Here is a 21,054-nt window from a genome sequence, read left to right as displayed (position 1 = left end):
TGCGAGTCCTAAAGATGCTTTAAAAACCACACACAGTGACCGTGATGTCCATGCGACCTCAGTGGATGAATCAATGCCTTCTGGAGTGAAACAATAGGATAAGAAAAATACTAATAATGTAAACCGTATTAAAAATCACTTCCGACCAACTGTCATACATGGGTTACAATCCACTTGTCTTTTATATGGACTCACAGAGATGGATTATTTCCTTAAAAATCTTTGTAATTATGCATTTTGTATGTATATTATGAGAATACTGTGCATTACATGTATAGTATGCAGTTAATGTTTTGTGAATTCTGGTCTTTTCTGTCACAACATAATCGCATCCAAGACTTTCACTTTGATACTTGTGTATATGCTGTAGTGACAATAAAGAATGTAAATTTATTTGATTTTTTAATTAAATTCATTTAACTGATTTTATAAGTCATAATTGAACCTGTTGATGATTGTTCAAATATATTTACCATTTTAAATATTAGAAGATAATATTAACTAAATGAAATAAATAAAATTATCAGCATGATTAAAAAAATGGCAACAAAAATATTCTTTGTGTGAAATATGTAATGAAATGCCCTTTGAGGTCTGTATCATCTGACAGCATGCAAGCCACGATTGTAATTTTCATAGTTTAAATTCCTCTTATTTAAGTGATCATACATTTTGATGGTGTAAATGCATATGGTAACAATGAGAAATTTGATGGCCATGGTTGCCAACCTTGATTACCTGGTTGAAGTGAAACTTTCTTGACGGCTGAATAAATCACAGACGTATACTAGTAGGCTATTCTCTTGCACAACCTAATCAGAGCCTAACATGCAAAAAAATCATCAGGAATAAACAAATATTCTGCTAAAACATTGGACACAATATTTTAAGTAGGCATATACAGTAGGCCTACTTTGATGTACAATTACACCTGAATAGACTGAAGAGATCTCTTGCGCTCCTAAAATGTTCTGTTGACAAAGTAGTAGCAGCAGCAGGTAAATACAGATAAAATTCAAAAACAAACATAACTTAATATCACTAAAATTAAATAGAAAGATGCGCTTACAGACGCTCACATCCACACAAGTAAACGCAACACTGTAGAGTTGTGACGTTCGCGAACGAACCGATTCTTTTGAACGGCTCATAAACATGAACGATGGGAGCCGAGTCGCGGCTGGAGGGGAGCCGTTCTTTCTGTCGTTCTTTTTTCATGCGTGTTTCACACAGATGCACACAAATTAGCTCCTCAGTTATAGGGGAAGGGGCGCACCCAGCGCAGGGGTGCTACTTAGTGATGGGCGGATCGATCCTAAAGTATCGATACTTCGATACTGACGTGGTATCGAAAAGGATCGATCCTCACATAAAAATATCGATCCAAATGGGTATTTTTTTTACCAGTATTTTTTTATTAATTTAGCACGCAATTCAGTGCGAAAAATAAGCGAATGTTAGCGGGTAATTGTGTAGGATAGAACCTTTTCTCCTAGTCATCTGTATACAAGACGAAACCAATCAATCACAGAGAGCGTTCGCTGCTGGTGCTTCGCTGAGCTCACAGGCCCAGTGCGTTTGGGAAACGAAGCCTTGCTTAGACGACAGAGAAACAATCGGGAGTTATTTCGCAATAAACAAACCAAAACTGTACATAACGATTTAAAATGTTGACGTCAGTAAGATCTTTTTTATGAAATTAATATTTTTATTCAACAAGGATCGATGCATTAAATTGATCAAAAGTGACAGTCAAGGGTTTTACACTGTTAAAAAAAATCTACTTCATATAAATGCTGTTCTTTCAACTTTGTTCATCAAATAATTCTGCATAAAATGTTTCATAGTTTCCGACAAAATATGAAACTGTTTTCAACATTGATAATAATAAGAAATGTTTCCTGAGCAGCAAATCAGCATATTAAAATGAATTATCATCATGACTGGAGTAATGATGCCGAAAATTCAGCCTTGATCACATGAATAAATTACAGTTTACTATGGCATAGAAAACAGATAGCCTATGTTAAATTGTAATATTACAGTTTTTACTAAGAGAAATAAAAATCTTACAGACCCCAAACTTTTGAACAGTAGGCTAGTACTATAATTAGGGTAGTTTTGTAAAAGTCACTGACTAATTAAAGGGGAGTTGAGAGCACAAATCACAAAATAGGACTAGTAGTCATGAAAACGTGTTCAGATTTAGCATATTAATGATGCATTCACCTCATAAATCATGACACACTGCTCTAGCACAGGCAAGTGCATACAAGTTCAAATGCATGCTTTTAAAATGAAAAAGTATCGGTATCGGTATCGATATCGGCGATACTGGCCCTGTATTTACTTGGTATCGGATCGATACAGAAATTTGCAGTATCGCCCATCACTTTCTACTGCCTAACATCATGATGATAGTTGTGCACGCGCGCGCATCCTTTACGTGAGTACTCCAGTGGGAAAAAACCCTACGTGCTGTCATTGGGTAGGAGCAGAGCCAATGACTTATGCCGTCACATGGTTACTCCAGTTAAAAACAAAACAAAAAAAAAAACACTAAAGTAACACTAAGTTCCTTTGTAAATAAATACAAAGGAACTGCTTTGTATTTATTTACATTGCATTTTGTGTTCATGTTATTGTATCTACAGTATATATTTACAACTTTAAATAGTTTTTGTTTTTTATCAAAATGTTCTTGTGGTATTGTATGAATAACATAAGTCAACATAGCTTTACACATACACATACTTTGTACTAAAGGTAAATCCAAAATAGTGATATCACTTTCTAAGCAGAGGGATGTTGTGCAACCCTATGGAATATAGTCCACACATGACAAATGAGGTAATAATCAATATTTCAGAATAATTCAAACTCAGATATTGGTGTGTGATATCTGAGTTTTAATTAATTGACTACAAATCTCACCTCATCATTCCTCCCAGTGATTATTTCCAGGATAAACTGAGATTCCCCCAAGCTGGCTTCTTTAAACTGACTAAATATTTAAAAAGAGCCAAAAGAGCCGTTCTTTTGAACGGCTCTTTGAAAGGAACGGATCGCAAAGATCCGGATCTCCTCAAAGAGCCATAAATCCCATCTCTACAACACTGGCGTCTTCACTTCCAGGTCAAGAAGCTGTCAATCAAAAACTCAGTAGCCAATGAGAACACACTGCTACTAGCCCCGCCCCCACGAGAGAATTGTGTCAGAACAGCGAACGAAAACTCAGGGAGCGTAAACGAAACCTTCAGAAGCGTAAATGAAAACTCTTGAAGCGCATTTGTAAGTTTAGATCAGTAAAAGAAATATGAGGAATAGTTAGCAAAACATGCAGTGTATTAAAAACAAAGTAAAAAAATTGCTTGCGATTCATTCTTTTTCAGTTTCAAAGATATTTTATTCAATTTCAATTTTTATTTTCATTAGTTTCTTGAAAAGTTACGTTCATTATTAGCGGCACAAAAATAATTCCATAAAAATTCAGCTTTGATCACAGGAATAAATAACACTTTACTATATATTCACATAGAAAAGAGCTGTTTTAAATTATTGTAATAATATTTAATATGAAGGTTTTTTGTTTTGTTTTTGTTTTTAATCAAATAAATGCAGCCTTGATGAGCAGAAGAGACTTTTAAAAAAAACATTAAAAATCTTACCGATCCAAAACTTTTGACTGGGTGCGAAAAGGACCCGGAAATGTAGTCGCAGAGCGTTTGTTTGTAAACGGTTGCTTAATTTCTAGAGAAAGTCCAGATAATGTACACCCAGCGCTACATTAACGTTGAGCTGCATGTGGGCAAAGAATATAGAAGAACATATACGTATATATATAGTCAATATACGTTCTTTGATGTGGGCGTGTGCGTCATCCGGAAGTGAATGTGCGGGGACTATCTGTGGTGAGTTGGTTGCTATGCGACGTGTCCTGGAAGTGAATGTGTCTTGTTGTAGAGCGTTGAATCATGGCTGCTTCAACAGTCAATAATGATAGCCGTCACAAAAGACAAAAATGCAGCGAGAAGCTGCCTTTACAAGATAGAGAGATTATTAAACCCTCCATAACAGAGCTCACCAAAGAAGTGCGGACCAACATCCTCTGTACGGTGGAAGGATGCGGGAAGATTCTGCCTAACACTCCAGCACTCAACATGCATCTGGTCAAGTCCCACAGAGTCAAGGTACAACACCATGATACATTTGCTATTTAAAGTTTTTATGTCTTTTCGCCTGAGTTTTCTCTTCTGTTGTTTAGTCTGTTTATTGTAATTGTCTTTCGTGCGTGAACTCAAATTAATAGTATTTGAATTAGGCCTAGTGAACTGTTACTGTGACAGTAGTATTAGGAGAAGTGTTGTGCACCAGTAACGTTAAATGTTTTATTTTAGGAAAGCGGAAGACAGGATTAATACAACTTTAGTATTTTCTTACATAATGTGATGTATTTACATTGTATCTGTCATCATGCTGTTAGGTGGTCGGTCTGTGCATTGTTTAGATCAGGGCTGGGCAACTCTGGCCCTCGACATCTACTTTTTCCTGTAGAGTTTAGTCTAACGTTAACCCTCATCAAATACACCTGAGTCTTCAGGATAACTCGAAAGATACAGGCAGCAGGTGATTTTCAATCAAATGTTTTATTCTACTTTAAGCACAAAGCTAGCTATATAACATGCACTAGTTTTGTATTTTACACTCAATGTCAATGGTAACACTTTACAATAAGGTTCATTAGTTAACATCAAAGTATTAACTAACACGAACTAACCGTGAGCAATACATTTGTTACTGTATTTGTTCATCTTTGTTAACGTTAGTTAAAAAGGGGGGGGTGAAACACTCAGTTTCAGTCAATCTCATGTTAATCTTGAGTACCTATAGAGTAATATTGCATCCATCATATCTCCAAAAAGTCTTTAGTTTTATTATATTTATAAAATAAAGATAGGCTGTACCGAGTCTTTCCGGAAAAAGCCGAGCGGGTGGAGGCGTGCCGTGTGGGCGGAGCTAACACGCCGATAGACACACAGATATTTGAAGCAGTTCTACTCACCGCCTGCGGTTCCAACGCAAGACCGTTAACCTTTAGTGTTGGGACTGCTCCATCCTTGATAACTAAACGAGAACAAGACCACTTGCACAACTGTGTTGATGTTCTGGAAAAACAAACTCCATCCACTGGTCCCTTAACGCTTGGGTCTTTGGGAATCTGTGCAGTGTTGTCTTGCCTTGGCAACCGAAAACACACTTCTTTGGTGACATATTCGAGCGCAGCCGATGCACAGCGCTTTGATGGGCATAGGTTACGGCTATCGCTTTACAGCTGCGCGCGCGCCCTTCCGAGAGAAGTGCCCTTAGGACCGTATAAGGAAATTCCGGCGCATCTGACGTCATACGCGCCCATACTCGAAAAAAACTTTCCGAAACTTGTGACAACCAGGAAGGAGTATTTTGAGAACAGAAATACTCAATCAAACGTACAACTTAATTTTTGAAACTTTGTCCATGTTTAGCATGGGAATCCAACTCTTTAACAGTGTAAAAAACTCACTATGCATGAAATAGCATTTCACCCCCCCTTTAATAAAAAAAACAGTCATTCATTGTTTGTTCATGTTAGTTCACAGTGCATTAACTAATGTTAACAAGACTTTTTAATAATGTAGGCTATTAGTAAATGTTGAAATTAAAATTAACAAAGCAACTTATTGTAAAGTGTTGTCATGACAGTTTACTTTGAACTCTACTTTTACTAAACTAAAATTATAGTTACAAACCCCAGATAAGAAGTATTTCAGAAATGATTGTGGTTGACTGCATTTGCATAATATTAAGAGAAACCACACTGTTAATGCGATCCTGAGGATGTTAAACACCAACCATCAATGCATTGAATGAGAGCTGCTAGACGAGCTGACAGCCTGAGTGACGTAACCCAGGGCTCCCCGTTTGGAGTCTGATTTCTGAATAAGAAATTTCTAGCCATGAATAATTTCAGCTGTTAGAATTTTGCTGTTTGTTTATTTGTTGTGCAGCAAGGGAAAGCAGTGCACAGTTTTTCTTCTTGTTGCAACATGACTCGTAAATGCATAAAATCCAATCTGATCGTTCAGACTAAAAAGCATTAAAGGAATATCGTAGTGGCCAAAAGTAGTGACAGGCCTTGAAAAATGGACATCTTCACTCGTTATTCAAATTTTATTAAACATTTGTTAAAGGGTTTGTAAGCATATTGCATAGTTGTGCTTGGAGGCAATTGTTTTATTTGATTAATAAAACTTTTAAGGTCATTAAAATGATCCTTTACGGACATCACTTTTGGCCACTACTATAGTTCATCCATAAATTATAATTCTTAAATGATTTACTTATCCTCATGCTGTTTTCAGATCATTTTCTGTCACTTGTGGGAAAATGAAGATATTTGAAAATACTTGGTTTAAAATTAGTACTTTAAAAAAAAAAATTATTACCAGTATTTAACGAGTTAAAATCAATAAAGTTGAATCCACCCTTATTGTGAGAATTTGATATCACTGTATCGTCCGCTAACTGACTAATAATTATCTCTGTATTTCCAATGTTAATCCCTTTTACAGTGTATCATGTAGCTACTCTCTTTATTGGCTTACTTTTCAATTATAATGGTAACCAAGAAAAACTTCCATGAATAGTTAATATAATAATTGAAGATTTCTAGGCTGTACAGCCAGTCAGATAAATCAACAGGAAAAATATGAGAACTATGAGATAGTTCTATGAGAACACCCTCAGTGTGATGATTGGCTGTACAAAATCATTTCAATTTATTAGATGATGTTGCTAGCACCATCCACTAAGGTATCGCATCACTGATGCCTCAAAAATAACATGCTTGCGGCATCACAACTGTTTTCTTCTTCAGGAAGACTGTTTATCTGTCTGTGCCTATTTCTTTTTTTCTTTTCTCTCCATGCTTTGGATTTCATTGTGTTTGGTGACCTACGTTGTGTAGATTATTTTCTTCAGGGTGAATGCAATGGCTTTTCGACGTGTGTATCTCATATTTCCATAGCGTCAGCAACTAGTGCAGCATTGAGTACCTATGACAGTAGGGAACCAAGGTTACATGTAACCGAGATGTTTTTTGCCACTGACTGACACAAGCAATATCCTTGTTGTTTCTTTTTCATCTTTTAAAGTCATTTCTCACTGTTTCTTTTGATTTCAGGAGGGTCTGGTCAACCCTACAGTAAGAAAGGACATTAAGGATTCACAAAAGCTCTACTGTTGCCCAATAGAAGGCTGCCCAAGAGGACCACACAGGCCCTTTTCTCAGTTTTCGCTTGTTAAACAGGTACTTGCCATTGTTATATGCATGTTTCATTCTATTATTTTTTTCCTCACTGTTCCTTAAGCTAGGGCTGGGAGATATGTCAAAAATAAGAACACAATGTTTTTTTTCCATATTGATCAATATTGATATTTATCACAAATTCAATATATAATTTGATAATGCTGCCAGCTTGAATATCTTGACAATGACTAAGCCTAGAGAAACCAGAGTTTCTCGTTTATTACATTTTAGAATATATGTTAAAGGAGTAGTTCACTTTTTAAAAAACTTTTGCTGATAATTTACTCACCCCCATGTCATCCAAGATGTCCATGTCTTTCTTTCTTCAGTCGAAAAGAAATTAATGTTTTTGATGAAAACATTCCAGGATTTTTCTCCATATAATGGACTTCAATGGTAGCCAAACGGTTCAAGGTCTAAATGACCGTTTCAGTTCCGCTTCAAAGGGCTTTAACCCTCTGGGGACCAGAAACGCGCCGGCGCGTTTTGCTCGTTTTTTTTCACATAGCAGAAAAATAGACTTAAAGTACTACCATCATTTCTGTTCATATAGAGTTAAGAAATATGAAAAAATAATCTGGTAAATGTCTACTTTTTTATGTGCCCACATACAATCGAAATAAAATATTGTGCTTTTGTAAAATAAAGAAAATAAACAGGGTGTGCGTTCTGCCTCTCAGTCACCGTGAACTTTTTTTCTGGAGCACGTCTCTAATCTTCAACACAACTCAGCTAATACTATTCACCCAGCCATAAGCAATATATCTTTTAAATCATTTGAGTTTGTACTTTTAAATGATCCGATTCAAAACTAAAATTAATATTCTCCGTTTATGTCATCTATATAAAAAGAGAGACGTGTCAGCCCGTCTCATTATCGTTCTCGAGCTGATTATCTCTGGTAATGTGACACGCCCACGGAGAGCACGCGCTATTCAAACGCAAATATGTGAAGCAACACATTGAGACGCGTTAACGCCCATAAACTCTGAAAACACACATTATTTTTTAGTCAGATTAATCTACTGTCGTCTTGCGCGGCTATATGAGGAACAATCCTGGGACATTTACCACTGGGTTTATTTTCAATTCGAGGATGAACAGATTCAGCTGAGAAGTAAGTGTTTTTTGCAAGTGCTTTGTTCTAATCGCGATATAGAATAACGTAGTGTCTGTAAACGGAAAAATAGCATACTGTTTAAAATGTGAATCATGTTTGTGTGTGTGTGTGTGAATGAATGAATGAATGAACGCACAGATACGCACTGTTACAGACTAAATAACAGACAACATTTCGTTGACTCGTTTTGGATAAAGTTTTTACTCTAAAATAGACATCAAATAAGCTTTTTTTGGAGTTTCTGCTCATATGTTAAATATATAGTATGTTTTGTCAATAAACTAATCAACTAAGATGTTATAGTGTTTGTTCAAGCTATATCAAAATAATGAATCCTCAACTGTGAAATATGTATGATCAAACTAAGACATTTATGGAGAAAGACAATTTTCTTTTCAAGATATTCCAACTCTAACTTTGAACTTTGAACTGAAATAAAACCATGTCTATATGGTGAAGGGTGTGTGATAGAAGTGTCCAGACGTATGCACCCTGTATTTTCCTTATATAAATCCAAACAATCTAAAAGCCATTCTTTTTTAAATCTCCTCATTCTTTGTGCAAGGCTCCTGTAATGATATGGCCTGATAGCACCTAATAGGGCCATTATGGGGAGGGTCTTGGTCTTTCTCAGGTGTGGAATGCCACACATATTAATGAGAGATCACGCCTCCTGCATAAAGCTTTCTCAAACAAAACACGTCATTAAAAATGTAAAAGACTTTATTGACTTATCTGAATGAGTAGTCAGGATGATTCTCACATAGTTTTGGAGCAAATATTCTAGGCTATGTGATACAATTTTCAAAAGTCTTGTGAAGAAATAATCAATATGTGTTTTGTGGTCTTATTTCAGCAACTTTCATTTTTATTTTTTTCAATAACCACGCATAAACATTATTCTATTAAAAATACAAACATGTACATACATGTTGCTCAGATATCATGGTAGCCAAGTTTGTGCTATATAGAGTGAATTTACACCTTTGCCATTAACATGTTTATAAATAACTGAAAAAAGCACAAATGTCAGTGCATGTCAAAACATCCCAAGGGCCCCAAAAACACTCTGGTCCCCAGAGGGTTAAACGATACCAGACGATGAATAAGGGTCATTTCAAAAATAAATAAAAAAGTTAAAGTTTTATAGGCACAAATGCTCGCCTTGTGAACTCTCCTGTTCGAACTCGTTCATCAAAATGAACGAATCTTTTTTCGCGTCATTGACTCGTTCATCAAAATGAACAAATCTTTTTTCGAGTCAATGAACAGGAGAGTTCGCAAGGCGAGCATTTGTGCCTATAAAACTTTAACTTTTTTATTTATTTTTGAAATGACCGATCGTTTCGCTAGATAACCCTTATTCATCGTCTGGTATCGTTTAAAGCCCTTTGAAGCTGCACTGAAACGGTCATTTAGACCTTGAACCGTTTGGTGCCCAGCAAAGTGCATTATATGGAGAAAAATCCTGGAATGTTTTCATCAAAAACATTAATTTCTTTTCGACTGAAGAAAGAAAGACATGGACATCTTGGATGACATGGGGGTGAGTAAATTATCAGCAAAAGTTTTTTTTAAAAGTGAACTAATCCTTTAACAAAAATAGAATAACGTAATGTAAACTTTTAACTGAAACATGCTTTTTCTGCCTTAAAATAATAGAAGTTAGGTTGCCTTGTAACTTATTAAAATGGTTGCAGTAAAAATCTCAAATATTTGAAGAGGTACAACCAATACAAAAATTATATAAAAAACACGTTATGTGCAATTAAAATGTTTGTACAACTCAATTTGAACTATTTGAGCATTGATTATTAAATAATTGTGATTAACTAAATTTTATTTTGATTATTAATTTATTTTTTATTTATTTTCGGTTTCCAGCCAAATCCATCCGCAATTTTTGGTTTAGGCCCAGAATTTTCGTTTCTTTGCATCACTAATAAAAACTTATTCTGTGTGAACTGGCCCTTAATCTGCTCTTCGTTACTTTTTAAGAAACCCAAACCACTTCCATATAGTTGATGTTATGGTACCTCTTTTTCAACAATTTGCTCACCTTGGATGGTAACGCAAGTTCGGCTTCTCTTTCGTTCTTGTTTCCTTTGACGGCTCCCTGCAGACTGACTGGCTGTTTTTGCAATTATTTCTGGTGTGTGATATATAGACTAGTAGGGTTATGCATATCAAGTAAAAATATCCAGAGCTTATCATCATTAACGACATCAGTTTTATTTTCGATCTCAATATGATAGTTTATCTCCCAGCCTTTCTTTCAGTAAACTGACACCGTTTCATTTTTATACTTTCCTATAACTCAGTGGTTCTCAAAATGGGGTATGTGAGATGACAGAGAGGGTACACAAACAAAATGCTGAGTTTTGCCATTCTATTATTCTGCCCTGTGGTTTCTCCAGTTAATAAAATTAAATCCAAGCATGCATTTCTAACAGGCAAAATGCCGCATCTAATGTAAAAACAGGAAAAAGGTAGTGCTGTAAAAGATCAAATTAAATAATCTTTTGCTGCCTAAACTGACTGCATCCACACAAGCAGTGTGGCGGGGGCAAGACCATGAAGGGCTTTAAATGTGTTAAGGAGTATCTTGTATTGAATACGAAAGCAAACGGGTAGCCAATGGATTCTGTGTGGAATAGGAGTAATGTGGGAAGAGGACCATAACATTTTTTTATTTTCATTTAATACATCTTATAACATTATTTATGACTTTGTAATTGCATTCATACCACCTTTATACCACCATACCACTAGTATCACCTGGCTTTACATTTATAAAGGTAAAAAATGCACCTTAAAATCAATTTAAGAGGGGAAAATATTGTCCCTTAATGGTAAAGGTGTGACTGCAGTCTAAGTGGAAGAGAGGGGGTACGCAGAAGGATGTTAAGTGCCTCAGGGGGTACGCCAAAACGTTTTGGAACCACTGCTATAACTTGATATATATTTTATGTCCTGCTAGGAAAAAAACTGCTAACTAACATGTTTTCTAATCTTACTAATGGCATAGCACTTTATGAAGATGCATGCAGAAAAGAAGCACAAGTGTTTGAAGTGCAGTAATGGCTACAGCACTGAGTGGGACCTGCGGAGACATGCTGAGGATTGTGGGAGGACATACAGCTGTACTTGTGGTTGTCCTTATGCCAGTAGAGCAGCACTTCTGTCTCATGTCTACAGAACAGGCCATGAGGTTCCCAAGGAGCACAGGTACTCCGTTTATCTGGCTAAGAATCAAAACTGTGTTTTAGTGCTGGTATATTTTGTATTGGGGAAAACATGAAAAAGATTGTATGATTTCCCCCGTGGCTTGCTTAAATCATGATAATAATCTTCTTTCTAGTGGATATCATGTCTGACCTCACCTAGGACATTATCTTTTATTAATATCTTATGTCCTAGTTTAAGGTTGTTAATCATAGTGTGTCTTATTTAAAATGCTCAAAGTGTCAGTATTTGTCTTCTAGGTATCCACCAGTGAAAAAGAGGAAGATGGAAAGAATGTCAAGCAGTGCAGCAAATGGTATGCCTAATGAACAAATAAACGAAATTCCAGACTCTAAGAACAAGCTCACTGAAGGAGCATTTTCAACCATACTAGTCTCTGAAGCCCCAGACAGAGCACAACACAACACCAACCAACCTGGAAACTTCCAGAAGCTCCTTCTCCCGAAGCCCAAATTGGCCCTAGTCAACGTTCCTGTTATGCAGTTCACCCACCTGCCTGTTCTCCTCCCCTCTGCAGAGAGTAGTGCCTTGAGGTTGTTGGTCTTGTCTGTGGATGCACAAGGGTCCGTAAACACTGTGCATATTTTGTCACCGTCGGTCGAAACAGCCATGCCTGATCTGAACAACAAGACTTTCAAAGAGACCTTTCCTGTACCTACATCGGGCCCAGAAACTTTTAGCACAGGAGTACAGGTCAATCTTGAAAGTCAAGTCTCTTTGGGATATCCAAACAACAAAAGCACTTCAACAAACATTCAAACTGACATCTCGTACCTCAACAAAGGGATGGATGCTGGACCAGTGACTGTTTCCCCCTGCTGTGAGGCCTCAGTATCCTCTTGCTCTCAGACAGACATCAGTGTAAGCGCTCAGATTCAGCTGCCTATTAGTGTGCAAACCCAGACACTACCCTCACGAATCAAAGCCACTTTTTCCATTGGGGCACAGACAGATGTTTTCAGTTTCTCGTCCTTTAATGTGACCCGAGAAACACAAACAAGCTGTTCTGTAGCTCCAATGCATGAAAGCCAGATGGACCAAGCGATGTGCACAAATCTTTTTGATACTGATACACTCAGTGTCTCTACTCAGACTGCAATGGCTGATGCGACTTTTAGAACCAGTAGTTTAGAAGATCATCTAACCAGCACTGGAGCAGGGCTTTTTGAGGACAAGGCTGCTGCATCCATGTGTTTTGGGGCCCAGACTGACATTTTGCACCAAAACACAGTTGCAGACAACCAGACTCAGACCATGATACTCTTTCGTGACCTTGAGAATATATTATCTGACACCATAACTGGGGCAGCTTCGAGCTGTGGTTCAGGTTTAGCTGCGCATGAACCGCATCACACTGGTATTGACTTTGACTTTGAGGAGTTCCTTAATGCAACACACATTCAGACTCAGACAGAAGAAAGTGGCTTGAACAGTCTGAACACAGAGACAACTTTGGAACTCCTGGACATTGAGACACAGACTGACTTCCTGCTCTTTGACAACCTTGGTAATGGGCACAACAGTGAGGTTGGAACAAGGGTGCAACCAAATGACCTGGAGCTGGAGATGTTTGACACCCAGACCCAGACAGACCTCAACTTCCTGCTAGAAACGAGTGGGCACATGCCTCTTGGGAGTATCCTCAGACAGTCTAGTTTCAGCATGAGCACGGAGTCCTCGGACACAGAAACACAGACTGAGATCAGGCCGGCTCCATTTTCTCTGCCTTGCTCCCATGATGGGCAGGTGAGACTCAGCAGTGCTGAAACTCAGACCATCTCCAGTTCCTTTCACAGCCTTGGCCACCTCTTCCACACTAGCAATGAGACCCAGACAGCAGTCGATGACTTTCTTTCAGCAGACTTGGCCTGGAACATGGAGTCTCACTTTAGCTCGGTGGAAACCCAAACGTGCGAGGAGCTCATCTCATTGTTTCGACACAATGAGAAAGCCAAAAGCTGAAGGATCCATCAAATGTGATTTGATTGGTTTAGTTTACATAATGGAGTCATTCCTAGTATCTCCCTCAGCAAGGGTGGCAGAACTTAAAAACAGTCCCTTAAAATCATCTAGAACTCAGTCTGTCAGATAATATTTGTATGAATACTGTAGAATCGTAGACATAATTCAACAATAAGGTATTGCATATCTGCCCAGATCTAAGGATGTATGAATATACCTTTGCAGCACTTTATTACCTCATTATCAATGTTCAAAATATATCGGTAGTCCTAAAAGTATTTTGTTTGTTGCTGTAGATCAGGTCAGAGCCTCTCGTGGGAATGTGTAGTAAGTTGGTACTGGTGTGTGTGTGTGTGTGTGTGTAAAAAACAAGTCAAGAAATCAGAAATTATAAACATTCCTTCCACATGTAAAATGTCTTGTCTTGTAGATATACTTTCCAGTCTAATGTTTAGATGACTTGAGTCTTATTGTCTTTATACGTTTTTTTTCTTCTAAACCTTGGGCTGTTTGTTTGCTTTGTGATGTATAACAACTTATGTTACATTTATTTGTGCAATGCTCTAGACCCATCTACTAGTCACTGTGAGTAAATTTGGGTCTTGATCCATGACAGAATTCATGTAAATATTTCTTGCTGACTGTTATGGCATATTAATTTTAATCTTTACATCCTAAATCAGATCAATTTGCATATTATGCATGTTTCAGATGTCACATTTCCTTAAAAAGAGGAGCTGGGACATTGCTCTTGTTTACTGTGATGTGCATTCTGTACTGTGAGTAGATTCAAATAAGTAAATCGCAAAAGTTTACAGTAAAACAAAACCTTTAATATTTCTTTAAAAGCATGTATCAATTTTGTTGGGATATGTTCTAATGATTTCAAATACCAGTTTAAACTTGCTGTTTAAACCTTTTTGTTGATGCCTTAATTTAAGTGTTAATATGCTTTTGATGGAGATACTGAAATCACAGTGCTGCTTAACGGAGGAGAAGCAAAATTGCTGTCCTTAGTTTGAGTTTTTATTTTCTTCATTTCGTAAGAGATTTTAATGTGTATATTTATTTGGTTTTGGTTATTTTGAATATTTCATCTCTAAGTGTGGTGTAAAATCACTAGCTCATTCACTACTCCTTGGCCTTACTACACTGAAAGCCAACCATAGCTTTATTTTCATTGTGTGTGTGGGTGTGTGTATGCGCACACACACACTTAATGTACTTAATGTATATATTGGAAATTCCACAAGTAGAATGTGACGCGGTGTCTGTTTCCCTTATGACGTTACATTGGCTGCTTCTCAACATTGTAACTGCAAAAGAGCTTTAGTATTTTCATGCCAAACATTAGAGACTCTCATATTCAACCACTACATTCATTAAAATGTTATTTAGATCTTGGAATAAATACTGCAAATGAATATGTGTTCATTTTGTTTAGGCAATGATGTCATAGTAAAAACTTCCTTTAGAAAACTTGAAAGAGTCAGCTAAGCTCGTGCATGCATTTCTTTTGTGCCAAGAATAACTTTTGTGTTGCTTTTTGTCATTGTCAACATGTTTCTAACTTAACTTGGTTTAAGACATTGTTTATAATTATGTTTATTAATATTGATATAATGATTATTTTTGTTATTTGAAGGCTTGTCATTTGTACTTTATGGCTATGTTCTGTTGTTTAGGCTATGCTGATGCACATGAAACCGCAAAATAAACTGCAGAGAAGATTTTCTTGGCCATTAATCGAATCAAGCATAATGTTGTTGTTTATATTACACTAATACCATAATGTGATTTATTATTTTCTTCTTTTCTCTATTATTGTCAAGAGCAAATATTATTAGTGTCAACAAATGATTCTGTTGTAAATCAAGTAATTTTGGCACATACAGCTGGTCACAGATTTTTAGGACAAATTTCCCAGTTGTCATGGAATCGTATTATTCAAAGCTACATACAAATGGCACAGGATATAAAGTACTATTCAGCTGTATAAGGACAGAAGAGACTTTACTAGTTTGCACACCTGTATTAAGCTGTTAATCAGAATCATATTTTTTTTTTACATTTTTTATTTTAAATGGCATGGTTCTGTAGCTGACTGTAGTAAAAGTATCCTGCAGTCTAAAAAAAAAAAAAAAGAACAAGCATACTTGGAAATCTCTTTGTTGCATAATCATCTTCATTTAGCACACATATAGTACAGTCTTATGCTGTTTATAAAAAAGCAATCACAACACCTATTTACCTGTACTCCATTAGTAATATTCACACAGCCATGCGAACTGTAGTTCCAATCAGCATTAGTCGATGATCTTCAGGTCTTATCAGATCTCTTGTTTTGTGGCCAGAATACAATCTATAACTGGTGTTGTTTCTGGTGGAAGGCCTTGTCAATTCTTCCTGCCTGAGGTTTCGGCCCACAGTGCTGGAAGGTAATTCATACTTATTTTGAAAAGTGATGTTAAAAGTTGGTAGCATTTGAGTGCTGTCCTGGGATAGCCAATGTTTTGTGTTGGGAGATCCCTTAAACCTGTAGCTGTTCTCTCCTGGGATAAAGTTTGTGAGGACCTCAACGGCATTTCCTGTGGCAGCAGCGGTGACTGCATCAGTGGCCCCGGTCATCATGGCCTTGGTGACTTCTGCTTGGTGCCAGTCTGTTGACTGTGCTCTTTTAAAAACACTGTTGCTCCTTAGGTTTCTGGACTCTCGGACAGGTGGCAACACATTAACGCTTCTGATGCTAAAAGCAACTCTCTTTTCCTTCAGCATTTGACATGGTTCGGTATGGTAATGGCAGACTGATGGTAATTTGTTTTGTTTACACTGTTCATCTCCAGAATGCAATTTGTTGATTAATGGCCCTGACATATTTTGCAGAGATAGGCTGAAAGAGTATAGTTCATCTGAGGAGGTAGGGGGACGAACGGTATTTTGAGTTTCCTTTGCAAGGTCCTGAAGTGTTGGGGCAGTCTTTCTAAAAGTTTTCAGAGCATTTCCAGCAGGGTAATAAATGGGCAGATCAGAAAGTTTAAGGTCTGCACACAGGAGACAGTGAGAGTCTATGATGTCTTGCTTGTTTTTCCCCTTCCTATGCAGTTGAAGTAATACAGCAAAGGGGGGCAATCTCCCCCAACCTTCAACCTGTTAAAAAAAATGCAGTTTGTAACTCTGAAATTATTAACAGATGCAATATTTAAAATGTGGGAACACTATTGAAGCTGCATCTGAAATGTATACCACAAAGACTTTACACAGAAAAATGCATTTTCTGTGACTGTTCAATTCTGCACCGAGAGAACTTGCATTTACACTCAGTATAACTTCAGAAATAATGTTATGTAGTTAATGTGTAAACATGAAACTATGCGTATACAATTGAAGCTTGTTTCCGCGACTTTTATCTCACAATTATGACTTTTTTTCCTCACAATTGTGAGTTTACATCTTGCAATTATGACTTTTTCTAGTTATGCCATAGTAATATATCAATTTGCAATTGCGTGTTATGAATTGCGGGCCGGGTTATAGGCTAAAGTCAGAACTGTGAGATAAAAACTCTAAATTCTGACTTTTTTCTAAGAATTGCGAGGTTTTTTTTCCACAATTCTGACTTATTTTCTTTGCATTCGCTAGCAAAACCTTTGTACTCCCTCGCAAAAACTTTTGCATTTGCTCGCAAAACTTTTGTGTTATTTGCGATTAAACGCAAAGTGTATCAGGGGGGATGGTAACGCAAAACATTTGCCAAATAATTTCCGTCTCATTGTCTTTACACAGGATCAGTAGCAACCCTTTGTGTAAAGATGATACACAACACACAATTGATGATTGTCAATAATACAATAAATATTTATACAGAAAATATGACCAAATTACATACTAACATTTAGAACAACATCCTATGTCCAACATGTGTTGTTGTAAATGTTAGTACACATGTAATTGGTCATATTTTCGAAATAAATATTTATTTTATTATTGTCATAATATAGGCCTATGAGATTTATAATAAGTTGAATTATATAATTAATCCCCATGTGGTAAACAATTACTGACAAAATATAGCAGATACAAAAAGGGACAGCGAATGATATGCATACGTAAAAAGACAGATCAGGGGAAAGCACTCAATAAGTGTAATTCTTCTGTCGTGTTAATTTGACTCACCGCGTCTTCCCAGCCATTGCGGTTCTGAAACAAATGCATGTTGTGCTCCCTGCAATAATCCTCTTCACTGAGATCCAACAACTCATTGACATACTGTCTGCAGGAAGACTCTGTGTTCCCTTTTGCGCTGTCAATAGTCGCATGTTGTTTCTGAGTATCAGTTTCGTCTGATGCACAGGCTTCGGGGATGTTCATTCCGGACAGCTTCAATCACCGTCTAATACAACAACGACAACAATTTCTGCAAAGATAATTTGAGCCTTGCCCTTGAGTTAACTTACCTCTCCTAGTGATTTAGGGTACCATAATGAACTACGGAAAGACTGAAACACAGCAAAATGGGTACATAATGCGTCATACAAATAAAACATGCAATAAGTTGTCTAAATAACTTAAACTTCCAACTTACGTTGTTTTTACAACTCTAAAATCTTAAATGTAGTACTGTTAGTGGACACTAAAAAAAGTGTAAATGCATAAAATGGTATTTTGTGTGAAGTAACCGTGTGAACGGATGTTTGGAGTCCTGTTGTCATGACAACCGTTGGAGCATGACGTAGTGGAAAAAAGACAAGGCGCATGCACTTGTAAGATGCGTCTAAGCAGGTCTGAAGGAGGTTAAAAACAAATTATGTTAAAATTAAATTGAATTATTGCTTATACAATTGTTTTATAGTTTTGGTAAATTATTTTGTAATATGAGCTTTCCATTTGAGGCATTTAGAATGTTTATATTATTTTATTGTTGTATGCTCTTTTTTTCACATGAATCCCTCTTTTAGCTTTACAGAATGAATACCGGAGAGCAGATATACAGGTACATAAATGAATAGGTTTCCCAAGCGTTTTTAAAAACCAAAGTCTGTTTTAGTCAGAAGTGCCATTGCGGCGTTGTATCTAACTAGTGAGACGTGATCGAACGCACGGACTGTGTTGCTGAGGGGGTGTGTGACTACAGGGCTCATGAATATTAATTAGAAACGAGACCTTCTTCGCTTAGTACGATTGGCTGAAAGGTTAGCGTTGGTAATGAGTGCTAGTCAGCTGGCGAATTAACAAAGCTTATGAATATTAGGTACGTTTCTTGACCTCACGATTGACGAAGGTTAACAAGAAACGTCGATTTGACCTAATTAATATTCATAACCTAAAGCTTTGCCATAGTAGGCTTCAGTCGGCGGCAGCATCCACTAAGATTGGTTCAGGTATCCGCAGTACCATCAACGGTCGTAGCTTCCACTCTTCCAGTAGCCTATAATGCAGAAGGACACTTAACATCAGACCTCAACTGAAACATTTACAACGGATTTTTGCAGACTAATTTTATGGAAACCGATGCTGGGGTAATGCTGCCTCCCAAGAACTGCATCCCCAGAAACTACAGTTGTATGGCTGGGCTGTTCGGAAGCTTGGCACCATCAGAGCAAACGCTGGAGGACGGAGAAGAAGACATGGAGGGAGAGGAGGATATGAATGGAGACTGTGAACTATTAGAAATCAGCGTAGTGAATAAAAAGCCGAGAGGAAGAGAGTCATTCCTGAAGCCCCCACTAAGCCCGACGCTGCGCCGCAGGTGCAAGTCTCTCCCCACACCGGCTGAAAGAGCCAAATTAGAGATCGCACGAAACCGGAGCCCAAGCTGTCAAAAAAAGGTACGATTCGCTGACGCTCTGGGACTGGACCTGATTTCTGTCAAACACTTCGATGACACGGATATGCCTGAGGTTCCAGAACGCATTATTGACAAATTTAAAAAAGCCAGAGCTCTCCACTTGAATAACTTCGACAAGTCCAACACATCAAGCCAGTCCGTGTTTATGGAGCTGCTCTTCACCAATCCAGGATCCCTGCCGGACTTCCTGGACAGAGTTATTGCAGTGAAGGTTTTACTGGAGTCTGTTCAGGCTGATGAGTTCAGCATCTCGGGGATCGTGCGAGTTCTTAATTTGGCTTTCGAGAAAAATGTTTATTTGAGGTACACCTTAAATAACTGGACGACATTTGTGGATATTCTGGCGTATTACGTCCCCCGTTCTTGTGACGGACACACGGACAAGTTTAGCTTCAAAATCATCACCCCGACCTTTCTGGAGTTTGGGGGAACACTGCAGTTTGCCATCAGGTACTGTGTCGGAGGAGGTGAATTTTGGGACAACAACAATGGAAGTAATTACAGAGTAAGACGCCACAGGTTTAAAATTTCGCCTCCGAGGGAATGGGAAAACGGTTGGATCCATTTTATTTAGTAGCCTAAGCCTATGCGATTCAGCCGTTCCGCCATGACGATGCTTGGCTCGGAAATATTAATTATGTGACGCCTTCCATTGGCGAATTGGCTAAGTAATAATCATGAGCCAAGCCTTCGCCATAGTAATCTCTCCAACAGTATAACGTTACATTGAGGTTGACCTTCCATAAAAAACGTATGTAGCATTAGCATACCACATATTCGTTAACTGAACACCATTGTTTGTTGTTTGTCTGTGTTTTTTGTCGTAAACTGAACACCATTGATTGTTGTTGGTCTGTGCTTTTTGTCGTGGTTAAATTGATGTCAGATAGAGAAAGGGCAATTCTTATGTCAGTAGCTGCAACCGTAAATTTAGGTAGGGCAGATTCTGTGTTTTAGCGCCAGTTTATGACAAAAAAAAACATGTAAACGTAGCCTATGATATTGTAATCGCTGAACACACGCAGAGCACTCTAGGTTGCGTTCTTCAGCTTGAGGGGGGCGCTCTAATGTTGATTGGCAGGCACGACTCACGCATAACGCTATTTTAGTATTTATTGCCTCCGAATGTTTTAACATAGTACAAGTTGTGAAGGAATTCCAGTGAGGAAAATAAAGCCATGTCCATTCTCAAACAAAACAAACACAATAGGCTATTCACATGTCCTTTCTTTTTAATGTAATACGCTACTCTACATAAAAAGAACAGACATGCCAACTAGTTACTGTCCTGATGCAGACTAGACTAATATACACATAGCTGATTGATATTGTCTTGGTCTGGAGCGAGGTAAGCTAACGTGAAAATAAGCGGGGCAGGAAATGCCTCAATGGCTCTCAATTAGAGCGCCCAGTAGTTCCATTTTTCAACACAGATTTACATTGGGGAAATTGTGGGGCGCTGTAGAGCTGGGGAAGTCTCAGGCACCCGCTGGCTCGCTTAGTATAGGCTAACATGTTTTATAAATAATTAATCAA

The 21,054-nt window shown here is 37.6% G+C and overlaps 3 protein-coding genes across 4 annotated transcripts; 2 read left to right on the top strand and 1 right to left on the bottom strand.

The window, feature by feature from the left end:
• Positions 1–3,868: 3,868 nt before the first annotated feature.
• Positions 3,869–14,030, top strand: atmin (ATM interactor). Of its 2 annotated transcripts, none has more exons than XM_056233265.1 (4): positions 3,869–4,190; positions 7,220–7,345; positions 11,494–11,693; positions 11,951–14,030. In XM_056233265.1, exons 1-4 carry the CDS (start codon positions 3,975–3,977, stop codon positions 13,671–13,673), a joined length of 2,265 nt encoding a protein of 754 aa, XP_056089240.1. In that variant the 5' UTR covers positions 3,869–3,974; the 3' UTR covers positions 13,674–14,030. The 2 variants fall into 2 exon arrangements, with proteins under 2 accessions (XP_056089240.1, XP_056089241.1); XM_056233266.1 differs by lacking the exon at positions 3,869–4,190 and adding an exon at positions 11,324–11,385 and having other exon boundaries at positions 7,239–7,345.
• A 1,796-nt stretch (positions 14,031–15,826) lies between these two features.
• On the bottom strand, positions 15,827–18,362 carry si:ch73-103b9.2 (uncharacterized protein LOC100150067 homolog). Its single transcript, XM_056233268.1, has 2 exons — positions 17,847–18,362; positions 15,827–16,820 (listed from the first exon to the last, which is right to left on the bottom strand). The coding sequence occupies exons 1-2, from the start codon at positions 18,039–18,041 to the stop codon at positions 15,945–15,947; spliced, it is 1,071 nt and encodes a 356-aa protein (XP_056089243.1). The 5' UTR covers positions 18,042–18,362; the 3' UTR covers positions 15,827–15,944.
• Positions 18,363–18,857: 495 nt separating this feature from the next.
• On the top strand, positions 18,858–20,508 carry LOC130069404 (protein phosphatase 1 regulatory subunit 3E). Its single transcript, XM_056233270.1, has one exon. The coding sequence runs from the start codon at positions 19,172–19,174 to the stop codon at positions 20,090–20,092; it is 921 nt and encodes a 306-aa protein (XP_056089245.1). The 5' UTR covers positions 18,858–19,171; the 3' UTR covers positions 20,093–20,508.
• The last annotated feature ends 546 nt before the right edge of the window (positions 20,509–21,054 follow it).

This window comes from Rhinichthys klamathensis, unplaced genomic scaffold, assembly GCF_029890125.1.
Source record: "Rhinichthys klamathensis goyatoka isolate OS25496 unplaced genomic scaffold, OSU_Roscu_1.1 h1tg000365l_1, whole genome shotgun sequence".
NCBI lineage: Eukaryota > Metazoa > Chordata > Actinopteri > Cypriniformes > Leuciscidae > Rhinichthys > Rhinichthys klamathensis.
This window is presented reverse-complemented; position numbering and strand designations above follow the sequence as displayed.

What these genes read in the sequence shown, in the direction of transcription:
- si:ch73-103b9.2 (XM_056233268.1), bottom strand. Translation starts at nt 18,041, where the DNA reads ATGAACATCCCCGAAGCCTGTGCATCAGACGAAACTGATACTCAGAAA. An exon ending in GCAATGGCTGGGAAGACGCG is followed by an intron (nt 16,821 to 17,846) that starts GTGAGTCAAATT and finishes TTTTTTTAACAG; the next exon opens with GTTGAAGGTTGGGGGAGATT.
- LOC130069404 (XM_056233270.1), top strand. Translation starts at nt 19,172, where the DNA reads ATGGAAACCGATGCTGGGGTAATGCTGCCTCCCAAGAACTGCATCCCC.
- atmin (XM_056233265.1), top strand. Translation starts at nt 3,975, where the DNA reads ATGGCTGCTTCAACAGTCAATAATGATAGCCGTCACAAAAGACAAAAA. An exon ending in TCAAGTCCCACAGAGTCAAG is followed by an intron (nt 4,191 to 7,219) that starts GTACAACACCAT and finishes TTTTGATTTCAG; the next exon opens with GAGGGTCTGGTCAACCCTAC. An exon ending in GAGGTTCCCAAGGAGCACAG is followed by an intron (nt 11,694 to 11,950) that starts GTACTCCGTTTA and finishes TTTGTCTTCTAG; the next exon opens with GTATCCACCAGTGAAAAAGA.